The 13,809-nt window shown below is 40.0% G+C and overlaps 1 protein-coding gene across 1 annotated transcript in view; it reads left to right on the top strand.

Annotated features, from left to right (window-relative positions):
* Positions 1–13,809, top strand: part of col22a1 (collagen, type XXII, alpha 1) — an 88,899-nt gene that overhangs the window by 36,896 nt on the left and 38,194 nt on the right. Inside the window, 10 exon segments of the mRNA XM_072915632.1 lie at positions 6,415–6,468; positions 6,527–6,580; positions 7,241–7,276; positions 7,415–7,444; positions 8,634–8,687; positions 9,121–9,174; positions 11,372–11,425; positions 11,547–11,600; positions 11,674–11,727; positions 11,806–11,859. Coding sequence (XP_072771733.1) covers positions 6,415–6,468; positions 6,527–6,580; positions 7,241–7,276; positions 7,415–7,444; positions 8,634–8,687; positions 9,121–9,174; positions 11,372–11,425; positions 11,547–11,600; positions 11,674–11,727; positions 11,806–11,859 — 498 coding nt within the window.

The raw sequence follows: 13,809 nt of genomic DNA, 5'->3' as shown, positions 1-13,809 counted from the left end.
TGCCCCAATTAAGGCAAGGCGGCCATTTCTGTTGAAAAAGTCATTGTAGTAGATCCTTGTGTCTACCTTTTTAAAAACTGCAGAAATTGATGTCATGATGTCCTCCACAACACAACCAATTTTATTTTGTAGTTTTTTGCATTTGAAATAACGCTTACAGAAGACAAAAATGCATTTCTGGTTTTTAATCCTAATTTAATTATATCTCTTCTGAACATCTAATTTCTAAAATGTTTTTCATTACACAAAAACCAAAATCTTGTTGGCACCTAGATCAAGACATGCACCAACATTTGTTCTTCGATGATCCACCCTCCACATTTGTGTCGACCAGTGGTGTCCAAAGTGTGGCTTGGGGGCCATTTGCAGCCCGCGGTTTATTTTTTTACAGTCTGCGGAACATTCTAAAAATACTACTAAAATAAAAACATTAAAAAGTGCAATAAAGAGGCAAACAGGTGAAATGTAACAAGAAAAAGTTGGAATGTTGACTCTAATAATAGTTTGTTTCTGTCATTGCTCAAAAAATAACAATGAATGAAAATCAATGTTATGAATTATTAACCTTTTCAAGGCTCTAATTACTTCACATCCAATATTCCATTTTGACACATTTGGGGGGAAAATATTGTACATATTAGTTTGTTAAATAAAAAACATAGTTTTCTTTGACAAAAAGGGCATAAAAGATAATAAAAACTCAAAGTTGACAGATCTAAAGTTGATATAGGACAGTGGTCCCCAACCACCGGTCCGGGGACCAGCGCCGGTCCGTGACGCATTTTCTACCGGGCCGCACAGAGACATTAAATCATTTATAACAGACCGAATTTCTTCTACTTAACTATCGCCAGTCCCACCAGACACATCAATAAGCTTGTTCATTGATGTATTATAAAACTCCTGATGGGAAGTCACCATTTGCTATATTTGTTACATGAGAAAATGCACATTAATAAACATATAGTATGTAAAGGTGCCAAATTGTAGCCAAAAGCTAGATTCCATCTGCAGTCCACGGCAGGTTGATGACATAAGATCAGGCAGATCATGAACAAAGTGACCAAGGTAGTTAAAGATGGAGAAGTGCTAAATTGTTGCATATAATAATTGTGCTGAAGGAAGTAAATACACATTTCCTTTGGCCTAGTAAGTTAAAGTGATGGTATTATTGCACATAGTCCTATTATATGAGTAGTTAGCAATAACAGATGTATTTACGAAAGGAAAGTAGGACCGAAAAAAGCTAACCGTCTATCTACGTATGAAATATTGCACAAAATATGAATACATAACTTTTAGAATGGAAATAAAAATCCACAGAAATCTATTGTAACTAATGGCAAGTATGTCTAGCTTTATTATATATCCATGGTCTTATCAGATACTTAAGCCAAAAAAATGCTTACTACTAGCAGAAATTAGTAAAAAACAAGTTTATGGAGAACTGTTTTGCAAAAGGAAAAGGCCAGCGGCTCCCACTAATTCAACGTTATGGTGAGTTTTTTCATGTATTCATTTTTCATGCACTTATTTGCTATATTTATCTTCCACACGTAAAAGGCCGGTCCGTGAAAATAATGCCTACATTAAAACCGGTCCCTTGTGCAAAAAAGGTTGGGGACCTCTGATCTAGGAGACTTAAGCATTGAAAGTTAAAAAAATATGTATGACTTATTTTAAACACTTTTATGAGTGGGGTATTTTTTGGATCTCCAAATCTTTTTTTTTTTTAAACTGTCATTGTCACGGTCACTGTTCAGGCACATCAAAATAAAAACCGACTAAAAAGCAGCTTCTAGCCAAGGTCTACAGCCACCATCATTCAGCTGGCAAGAGGACTATGCGATGGACGGTACTTTTACACTGTGCATGTGTCACACTTAGGGTTGTACACTATACCAGTACTGATAAAAAAAAGAAGCTAATTTATTGCTTTTAAAAATAAAAATAAAATATCAAAATGGCTGCCATGTGTTTTGATACTGTATTTCGGTAAGTTTGGACACCCCTGGTATAGACATACATTGAGAAAGGAATTTAAAGCGTAGCAATGCGTTACTTTGTTGTAGGAGAACAAGTTTTCATAGTGGGAACAAGTTTGTGATTCTGCAAAAAGTGTCTGAGAACATTCCTCTTACTGAGGGTCATAATGGTCCAAACAGATGTGACTTCTTTCTTTCTCCTCATTTCCCGTCTGGACTCGTGTGGGGGCTCATTTTGGCAAAAGGAAAGCAGTGGAAGTCTTCTTGACGTCTTGTGAAAGTCATCACCTTTTTTAACCTCCTGAGTTCTCAGCAGTGGACATTTGTGTTTTGCATGTGGACCTCTGACACTGATGTCCACTTCAGAGGACGCTGGTTCTCAGGAGGTTACGTAGATGTGAGGTGAAGGGCAACGTGTCATCTTTCATTTGAACGTGAGCTGTAGTAGCAAAACCATTCATAAAGAAAGAATGATTACTTTGCCACATGTGCAACAGGTCCATGTCATGCTGAAATCTCATCACCGTTCTACACAGCCTGCCTGCCTGCCACTCAAACTGCTAGTCAGCAATTTCCTGCAGGTCACAAGTAGTCAAGTACTTGTGATGAAGTCACCCACATGACCTTTATGCTCCATGAAGGCTGTGAGACATTTGTTGGTAGAGTTCCTTACTGAAAAAGTGACTTGTTTTGAAGGCAAAGTGGAGCTAAGGTGAGGGGTGTCCTAATCCCACATTGATATTGGTCCCATATCAGCAAAGAAAGCAATGTATCAGATGATAGTTGCGTGCATGTAAAATATCATGTCTGATACAAGCATGGAGAATATATATTGTTTCATTTCCATTATTAAGCCTTGCCATGCGTTGTTTAATGGAAAATAAAAACATAAAAAAAATAATTTAAATATTAGCAATACAAGCCAATTAATACAAATACAAAAAAAAGCATGAGCATGAAGAAAAAATGGCAATATGGTTTTTAGTTTGTAATGTGGTTAGTGGTTTCCTAATATCGATATCAGATATTTGTTTAATATCAGACAAAAATCTAATATCAGATAACATGTAAAATGTGTGATATCATGTGCGATACAAGCAGTCCTGCAGCGTGTTTACCTGTGTGATATAATGTGCCACACAAGCAGTCCTGCAGCGGGTTTACTTGTATGTGATATCATGTGCGATACAAGCAGTTCTGCAGTGTGTTTACTTGTGTGTGATATGTGCGATACAAGCAGTCCTGCAGCGTTTTCACTTGTGCTGAGTTGGACAGCCAGTTAACATCTAGTCCTCCAATAAGCACATTATTTATTTCATTTTATTAAAGTGATTTACAGAAGGTAAACATGCTAGGCTATAGGGTACTGGCAGCTACACAACAGCTAAGCACACAATATCACACAAGCTAGACATACATAATCATTGAACTAAATGTCATTATAAACACATTTGTCAATATAAATTAGTATTAAATAATTATAGTTGCATATTACTTACACATACAAAGTCTTTAAGGCAGAAGTGTATTAAAGTATCCAGTAACAAACGTGTCTGCATCATTCAACTTACTGATTTTGTGACCACTAAATGTTGCGAAAAACAATTACCACTCGACATCATTTTCAAAGCGGCATAAGTTAATAATGCAGTGAAACAAGTCAGAGAACAATGATATGGAAAACACTAACTTATTTATTATTTACTGTACTTAACATAGCTTTTCTCCCAGTCACTCACACACAAAAGTGAGCCGTTGTCTTAAATTGGGGTGAAATAAAGTTAAAGTACCAATGATTGTCACACACACACTAGGTGTGGTGAAATGTGTCCTCTGCATTTGACCCATCCCCTTGTTCACCCCCTGGGAGGTGAGGAGAGCAGTGGGCAGCAGCGGTGGCCGCACCCGGGAATAATTTTTGGTGATTTAACCCCCAATTCCAACCTTCGATGCTGAATGCCAAGCAGGGAGGTAATGGGTCCCATTTTTATAGTCTTTGGTATACTGTAAATATATAAATAACAATCTTATGATTAACAGTGCAATTTTGTAGATCTGGCCACAGATAAATATGTATAAATATTCTGGGTTTGGGGATGTATACATGTCAGAGCTTTTCTTATTGTCACTCACACAAACCAGTGACCTAGCGGCACTCTGCAAAAAAAGTGCTCAATAGTTGTTTGTAAGCTAGCAAACATGATGGTGATCAATGAAGCTAAGTATCATCGAATTCAGATGTCCTTAATTGTCTACAAAATATTTCACTGATATTAAAAACATAAATCAATCAATTTACTTTTAAAATACCATAATTGTTTTCCAAAAACGTATAACGACGTGTTTTTATAGTTTGTTCACTCTGATCTGCTGTAAAAATGGCATTGATGGTAAGACTTTAGTGGTCCGTCATTGATGGACACTTCTCCATGTCGTTAACATTAGCATCAATGTAAATATCACAGTTGAGTGCTGTGAGCCGGGCCCGGAGGTGGGGCACGATGGCGAGCGCCTGGTGGCAGGGCCTGTCCCCATGGGGCCCAGCCGGGCACAGCCCGGAGAGGCAACGTGGGTCCCTCCTCCAATGGGCTCACCACCCATAGTAGGGGCCATAGAGGTTGGGTGCAGTGTGAGCTGGGCGGAAGCCGAAGGCAGGGCACTTGGAGGTCCGATCCTCAGCTACATAAGCTAGCTCTTTGGACGTGGAACGTCACCTCGCTGGGGGGGAAGGAGCCTGAGCTAGTGCGTGGGGTGGAGAAGTTCCGGCTGGATATAGTCGGACTCACTTCGACGCACAGCAAGGGCTCTGGAACCAGTTCTCTTGAGAGGGGCTGGACTCTCTTCCACTCTGGCGTTGCCGGCAGTGAGAGGCGACGGGCTGGGGTGGCAATTCTTGTTGCCCCCCGGCTCAGAGCCTGCACGTTGGAGTTCAACCCAGTGGATGAGCTTCCCTCCGCCTTCGGGTGGGGGGGACGGGTCCTGACTGTTGTTTGCGCTTACGTGCCAAGCGGCAGCTCAGAGTACCCACCCTTTTTTGATTCACTCGAGGGAGTACTGGAGAGTGCTCCCCCGGTTGATTCCCTCGTTCTACTGGGGGACTTCAACGCTCATGTTGGCAACGACAGTGAAACCTGGAGAGGCGTGATTGGGAAGAATGGCCGCCCGGATCTGAACCCGAGTGGTGTTTTGTTATTGGACTTTTGTGCTCGTCACAGATTGTCAATAACAAACACCATGTTCGAACATAAGGGTGTCCATATGTGCACTTGGCACCAGGACACCCTAGGCCGCAGTTCCATGATCGACTTTGTAGTTGTGTCATCGGATTTGCGGTCTCATGTTTTGGACACTCGGGTGAAGAGAGGGGCGGAGCTTTCTACCGATCACCACCTGGTGGTGAGTTAGCTGCGATGGTGGGGGAGGATGCCGGACAGACCTGGCAGGCTCAAACGCATTGTGAGGGTTTGCTGGGAACGCCTGGCAGAGTCTCCTGTCAGAGAGAGTTTCAATTCCAGGCGCTGGACATTGAGTCCGAGTGGACCATGTTCCATACCTCTATTGTCAAGGCGGCCGATTGGAGCTGTGGCCGCAAGGTGGTTGGTGCCTGTTGTGGCGGTAATCCTAGAACCCGCTGGTGTCACCAGCGGTAAGGGATGCCGTCAAGCTGAAGAAAGAGTCCTATCGGGCTCTTTTGGCTCATAGGACTCTGGAGGCAGCAGACAGGTACCGACAGGCCAAGCGAAGTGCGGCTTCAGCGGTCGCGGAGGCAAAAACTCGGACATGGGAGGAGTTTGGGGAAGCCATGGAAAACGACTTCTGGACGGCTTCGAAGCGATTCTGGACCACCATCCGCCGCCTCAGGAAGGGGGAGCAGTGCAATGTCAACACCGTGTATGGTGGGGATGGTGTTCTGCTGATTTACCATTTGATCTACGTTCCCATCCTCACCTATGGTCATGAGCTTTGGGTCATGACCGAAAGGACAAGATCACGGGTACAAGCGGCCGAAATGAGTTTCCTCCACCGGGTGGCGGGGCTCTCCCTTAGAGATAGGGTGAGAAGCTCTGTCATTCGGGGGGAGCTCAAAGTAAAACCGCTGCTCCTCCACATCGAGAGGAGCCAGATGAGGTGGTTCGGGCATCTGGTCAGGATGCCACCCGAACGCCTCCCTAGAGAGGTGTTTCGGGCACATCCAGGACACGTTGTGAAGACTATCTCTCCCGGCTGGCCTGGGAACGCCTCGGGATCCCCCCTTTGAGGAGCTGGACGAAGTGGCTGGGGAGAGGGAAGTCTGGGCTTCCCTGCTTAGGCTGCTGCCCCCGCGACCCTACCTCGGATAAGCGGAAGAAGATGGATGGACGAATAAATCTGTCTTTTCACCAGCATGGAGTGCCCTAGAGCAGGTTATTTCAAAGTTTGTCTCTTTTAGGGGACCTCCGGTTTGGATGGATTTCCTGGAAAACCTGGCGTTCCTGGCCAAGATGTAAGTCTTTGATTCATGTTGTAGTGGAAATAAAAATCCAAATAATCATTTTGTTCAGGGTTTGAGGGGACTGACTGGTTTTCCTGGGGCCAGCGGGGTGAAAGGTGACAAGGTATGCCCCCCCCCCCCCCCCCACACACACACATGTTCTTTGTGCAACATACACATTGCATCATTGTACATAATGTAGATATAAATCATAAAGAGGTAGTCTGTAATCATGGTGTACACCCAGACACGCCTCTTTGTAGCATCAAAGCAAACAGACTCGTCTTGTCTGTCTGCAATTAGTGACTTACCACTTTTCACTCTCCACGCTTAAACACGCACGCAATGCACTTCTTCTTTCATGACGTTACAGTAAATACACGCTTTCACCAGCGCCATTGATGATGAAATATGAAATATGTCATTATCGCGTGGCTCGAGGACAATACAATTTGATTAGTAATACTTTACGGGAAGGCGTGGCGCAGTGGAAGAGTGGCCGTGCGCGACCCGAGAGTCCCTGGTTCAATCCCCACCTAGTACCAACCTCGTCATGTCCGTTGTGTCCTGAGCAAGACACTTCACCCTTGCTCCTGATGGGTGCTGGTTAGCGCCTTGCATGGCAGCTCCCTCCATCAGTGTGTGAATGTGTGTGTGAATGGGTAAATGTGGAAGTAGTGTCAAAGCGCTTTGAGTACCTTGAAGGTAGAAAAGCACTATACAAGTACAACCCATTTATCATTTATCATTTACTTTCCTTCTTTCTTGTGGAACTGTGTCACAGGGGGAGCGGGGAATTCCCGGTTTACCTGGTGATGTGGTAAGTGCCTCCGCTCACACAAAAAAAAGCATACATCAAAAATAATCAAAGTTTTTCTGTCTTTTATTTTAGGAATTTAAGTTGTTAAAGATATATATACTGTGTATATATATATATATTTTATTTTTTTCCTTTTAGTATCAAAAAGAGGGCCTGAGAGGAGAAAAGGTGCAGTATTATTATTATTATTATTATAATAAACTTGCTATTACATTTTATTTTGCTGTGAAGTGTGAAGCTTCTTTTAACTTGAACACAGGAACAAAATGAATAATAACAATGGTTCCACTTCCAAAATGTTTAAGCGCAGATGTGTTTGCTGTCACGACTTGTTGACTCTTGAGTCTTCGTACCACAATTGGAGAATAAGGTCTACTGCAGTCGTCCCACCTCAGTTTGTGGCTTCACAATGTGGCAATTTTTTTTCATTTTTAAAGCATATTCTACATATTTGTAGCCTCAATTAGGCATTTTTGAGCGTAAACACATTTTAAATAAACTACAAATACTAATGAGTCGGTAGTATCAACCACTGGATGACACCCTGGCTCCTGAAGTCAGGACAGTACCGTATGTCCTATTTTCTATTATTATGTCAGTTGTATTGGATTAAAAAGGTCTTGATCCAAAGTTAATATCAGTCCAATATCAACAAAAAACCCAGGTTTACAATATATTTGATATAAGAACTGCTATACTCGAAGTCTGTTCTGCCCCCGCTAACATCTTTTCTTGCTAGCTTAGCAGACAGATTACATGTTGTCTCCTTTTGAGAGTCTTTACCTCAAAACACTGAGTAAGGCAAACATACACAAAGTATGTCAGTATTACTTACAGGAAATACAAAACATCTCTGTGACCTACTAACATGAAAGAAATATATTAAAATAAATGCGCTAGCTCAATGCTTAATTAATTTAATTGAAGCTACTGATTAGCAATTTTACATGGCGATTTCACCGCCTCCAAATTTGGTAATGACAATTTCAACTAAGCTGCACAATACAATCAAACAGCTGCTGTGTAGTAAGTAGTAGTACAGTATAAACACTTTGTTGGACTCAACCAAAGACAAGACTAGCACATTCAACCTAATGGCAAAGACTACTTCCTGCAAAGCCTTGATGGTCAAGGCTGCAATACTGGTATCAAATTGGAAGTGAAAAAGTTGATTCATGTTTTTTTAATGTTCTAGCTATGAAAATATTAAATTCATAACTAATTACTCCTTGGCAACGGTCAAACCCGGATCCAATTTAGTGCAATAAGCAATTGTTTAACGAATACACATATTGTCATTTGAATATGCCATCTGTTTTTGTGTTTACAATGACGTCATTAATTTGACCTCCATTAGGGCGTTGGAGGACCTTCTGGGCCGGCAGGAGCTGATGGCCCACCAGGACCACCTGTAAGTATAACCTAACGTGTCCAGCCCTGCATTGTGCGACGCAGCTCTTAAGGCGCCGGGGAGTGAGGTTTACACAACGTGCTATCGCACGGCCACGTTAGCACAGCTAGCTAAAAGGCAAGAGTTGAAGAAGTATTAGTGGCGCAGTGGGAGAGTGGCCGTGCGCGACCCGAGGGTCTCTGGTTCAATCCCCACCTAGTACCAACCTCGTCATGTCCGTTGTGTCCTGAGCAAGACACTTCACCCTTGCTCCTGATGGGTGCTGGTTAGCGCCTTGCATGGCAGCTCCCTCCATCGGTGTGTGAATGTGTGTGAATGGGTAAATGTGGAAGTAGTGTCAAAGCGCTTTGAGTACCTTGAAGGTAGAAAAGCGCTATACAAGTACAACCCATTTATCATTTATTTATTAATTGTTGCTGTTTTACACCTGCAGGGTCCTCCTGGTCTACAGGGTCTACCAGGGGAGCCTGGAGAGTTTGGCCAAAGGGTAAGGATGACATTGTTGTATGAAACTCAGCTCCATCTTCCACAAGATGAATCCATTATTTAAGGCGATTGACTGTTAAAAAAGCATATGTAACAGGAAATGTAAGATCAAAGACAAATGCAAAAGAAAAATGTCAAAAAGACACAATCTCGCATCCACCTGTAAAAACATTGTGGCCATAAAAGTAGTGTCAGCATTTTTCTCGTGCAGATGTTCTCTCACAAACAACATTCCTAATTCCATTTCACAACAGTAGGGGGAGCTCCATTTGAGAGATGTTCTGAATGAAGCAAACATCTGGCCTGGCAGCTTTTCATCTTGTTTACTAAATGGGTTGTAGTCCATTTAAAACATTCAATGTTCATTTTCAAGGCTGATTAGTTGCCACCATGTAGCATCCATATGCATGTTTTTACCCAATGGTGTGCTAGGTTAGTTCTGCTAGTTTCTATGCTACCGGTACTTGATATGAGCAAAACGGTACAACAACAGTTTGAACTGATTTTTAAAGCCATTTCATGCGTAATACTGTAGGTAGGGATGGTGTTGTTTACAACCATACAAGTACCAAACCGCTACTTGAAAAATGCTCCCCAAACTGGCGCTTCAAAAATGGAAAACATGCATGTTTTTTGTAAAAACAACTTTTTTTTAATGATGAATTTCATGCCAATCAAGTAATGAAAATATATAATTTCTATATTTTTACACACCATAGAGTGCAAAAAACGATTTGCTCGAGTTGTAATGTTAGAAGCTCAAAATTTTGGGTTTTCCTGAATGCAACCTCGTCTGGTGTAGTCGTCAGTGGTGCAAAATGAGGAAGTGCTGTGTTGTTGTGGTTGCTGCCTAGCTTGCCTTTTTGGATGTGTAAAGTTGAATAATACATAAATATGATATGATTATAAAATTATAAGTGTTGTTTAATAATAATAATATGAATACAAAAAATTAATAAAAAGTTGTAATAAAGTTTTAGTCTGGTTAGTACCATTAAAGTCAGCACCAGTGCCATTATGGAACTGAGTTTCGGTGCCCATCCCCAATTATGAGTAGTGGTGTCAAATGTTTAAAATATTACATCGAGATTAATCGCATTTTGTCCAAAGTTAACTTGTAATTAATCGCAATTAATTGCAGATAGAAGTTATTTTTATATTTAAGTGTACCCCAGATTAGGGGTTCTTAACCTTTTTGACTCGAGACCCAACTTTTCCACTACAGAGGGGCCTGGGTCCCACTCAAATTTTAACGCTGAATTAGAAATCTTACTCCTGATTTTAATGGTATTCAATAATTATATCTAACATACCGTATTTTCGGAGTATAAGTCGCACCGGAGTATAAGTCGCACCTGCCGAAAATGCATAATAAAAAAGGAAAAAAACATATATAAGTCGCACTGGAGCCCGGCCAAACTATGAAAAAAAACTGCGACTTATAGTCCGAAAAATACGGTACTTACAATTTAACAGGATAAAAAAACATTGCCAAATGATATGAAATGTGTTAATCACAAATATTATTATCAAGGCTTAAGTCAGGCTTATTGCAAAAATATATAATAATTAAATATAATGCCAAACAAGGGATTCATAAAAAACGATGAAAAATGTACATACAATTAAAAATAAATAATGATACATCTTTTTTAAATGAACTAAAATGAACTATCAATAAAACCAAAGTGCAAATTAAAAGGTTTACCAATTTGGTCATAATTTCTGCGCTTAAGAGGCTTGTCTATGACTTTAGCTCCAGCCTGTTTGATATTGTGGTGACTGTGTATTACAACTGAATCCTGTGATGGCCCATACAGACTACAGCTGCCCTACGGTTTAGAAACACTGCCTCGGATCATTTAATTTTCATTACTATCGCCATGGGACTGGACATTTTGTTTGCTAAACATTATGCTTTTATTAAACGGCTCAACACAAAATAGACACAAAGACTTATTGTGCGCACGTGCTCTCTCTCACACAGACAAACCTACTTTCTCACTCATGCTCAGCACTTCCCAAACAAACTTACTATCAATGACAAATAAAAAGGGCTTTGGTCTTGTTGCGAGAGCTGCACTAAGGTCACTCATGAATGAATACATTGGAAAAGAAAAATAGTGGCGTTAAAATAAATGAGCGTTAACTGGTTAGATCAAAATGAAATCATAGTTTTTCTTCATGGTCTGCCCAAGGGAAAGAAAGGTGAAAGTGGATTACCTGGAGTTGATGGACTTCCTGGACCTCCTGTAAGTTCATTTTAAATACACTTAGAATATTTAATTGACTGAGAAACTGTATTTCATATATGAATGTGTCCCTAACAGAAATAATGACATGTCATGATGCTTCATTAAATAACTCTTTCAGGGTCCTTCGGGTCCAGCGGGACCACCAGGGAAGACGGGTAACACCGGACCACCTGTAAGTAAATACCTGGACTAGAAGTGAAGACACTGACAGGTGTGTTTGACACGGTCACCTTCCCTTTATGAAGGGTCTGCCGGGTGAAATTGGATTTTCAGGCAAACCTGGCGAGCCTGGAAAACCTGTGAGTTCCATTTTTTACACACACACAAAAACATTCAGTTCACAAAACAATCTTTTCAATGTCTTGTGCTTTCATTAGGGTGTTCCTGGTAAAGACGGACTGGATGGTCTTCCTGGTAATGATGGACCCATGGTCAGTATAACTTGAAACCTTTTCATCAATAGATTCAAAACATTTCCTTGTGGACCACATGTCAAACTCAAGGCCCAGGCGTGAAAGGAAATAATATGCGTCACTTTATCTTTCTTACTAAACCTATTCTTTCTTTCAGTTTTGACAAATGTTGCATGTCTTTTACATTTGAGAATGATCCGACCATTCAAAAACTTTATGTAAACACTGGGGTGTCCAAAGTGTGGCCCGCAGCTCCAGTTTCTTGGTCTCCCGCATTGTTTAAATAACAACAACAGTAAGAATATGGGAAAAAAGAGCAAAAATGTAGATAATAATTTGATATTAATAACTCAGGGGTGTCCAAACTTTTTCCACAAAGGGTCGCATAGTGAACACTCAAAGTATTTGAGGGTCATTTATAAATTGTTTTATTTTGTAACAAAAAAACAGATATAGATATTTAAGGACAAACATTAGGATCAGCTTTGTGTTATGAGGGACAAAGTGAATTACTATTAGTTATTTGTATCAAAATGTCAGCTTATTCTCATTAAATTACGTCTTTTCTCTTTTTATTTATTTTTTTACCCCTGTAATAATTAATAATAGTACACTTTGTCACCTATAACACAAAGCTTATACAAAGTTTTGTCTTTAAATATATACACTTTTTAATGTCTGTTTTTAGCATTTTTTTTATTTATTTTTTTTTATTTTTTTTTTACAAAAAGAAAGTATATCGAAATGGTCCTGACATACTTTGACTTTTTAGTGTGTGGCCCTTGGTGAAAAAGTTTGGACACCTTTATAGTAACATATATTCCAAAAAATGTTTGTTAGAATAACATGTTTTTTACCCTGCTCTTATGATTTTGAAGTACCTTGTCCATCAATTTGTATTTAAAAAAACAATCAAATGCATAAGGAATTATGTACTAATATCATGAGGAGATGATATATTAAAATTCATAGACTGTATATTCACACTAAAAATTGGTTGTCGGATAGCTATTTGTCCCTGAATGAAAAGGAGTTTGACACCCTGTTGTAGATATTACATATTACTGGTGTAAATGTTGCTCTACATTTGAAACCTACTTGATGAGATTATCTGTTAATGGGTGGTGTGTGGAGGCGTACTCTTGAGATACAAATTAAACCACACCCTACCCTCTCCAAAAGTATCACAATATTCCTTTTGTAAATGTACATTGTTAAATATATTTATTGGAGATGAACATTGTGCCTATTGTCACGGTTGAAAATAAACTTCATAAATAGGATATAGAATAACATAATTAGGTGCACCTTGTGCGGTGAATGTAATGATGCATCAAAAAAAGAACTTTTACCAGAATTCATGTGGCATAGTGTTATTGTGCGCAAGCCACAGTTACACGAAAATAATACTTTACCTTCTCTTGTTTCCTCATACCGTGTCGTAATGTTGCAATGGCACCGTCATTTAAAAAAATCCAACTTTGTATTTACTGGTTTGTGCTGACAAAACAGTCCTGTGTAAAATGTGTATAAATAAAAATGGAAATACTAATTTCATAGATCAGGCGTGAGGGCATAAAAATATAAGGAATGGAAGCAGAAGGAGATTAGGCTGTTAGACAGAATATACTAGAATACATAAATACTTCCGTCAATCTGTGACATCACAAATGGCCCACTGGTAAAAAATGAATGTAACACAAAAGTGTGTGCAAGCACAAGTCCAAATGCATGTGTCCTTATGATTTGATGCTTTTGCATTTTTTAATACGAGTATCCAACACTGAAACATTTTTTTATTCCTCATGTCCCCTGAAAGTGCAAGTAGACACGCCTCACTATTAAGTCTTTAGAATCATGGAACTTGTTCAAGCCAATATGAGAAGACGGGTAATGAAGATAAAAACAACATTTGAAAACTGAAATGTAAGCAAATAGGCATTGACTTTAGCGAGCTACGAACTGTTA

Source organism: Nerophis lumbriciformis, linkage group LG21 (assembly GCF_033978685.3).
Source record: "Nerophis lumbriciformis linkage group LG21, RoL_Nlum_v2.1, whole genome shotgun sequence".
Taxonomy (NCBI): domain Eukaryota; kingdom Metazoa; phylum Chordata; class Actinopteri; order Syngnathiformes; family Syngnathidae; genus Nerophis; species Nerophis lumbriciformis.
The sequence above is the reverse complement of the archived record's forward strand: the minus strand, read 5'-3'. Positions and strand labels throughout refer to the sequence as shown.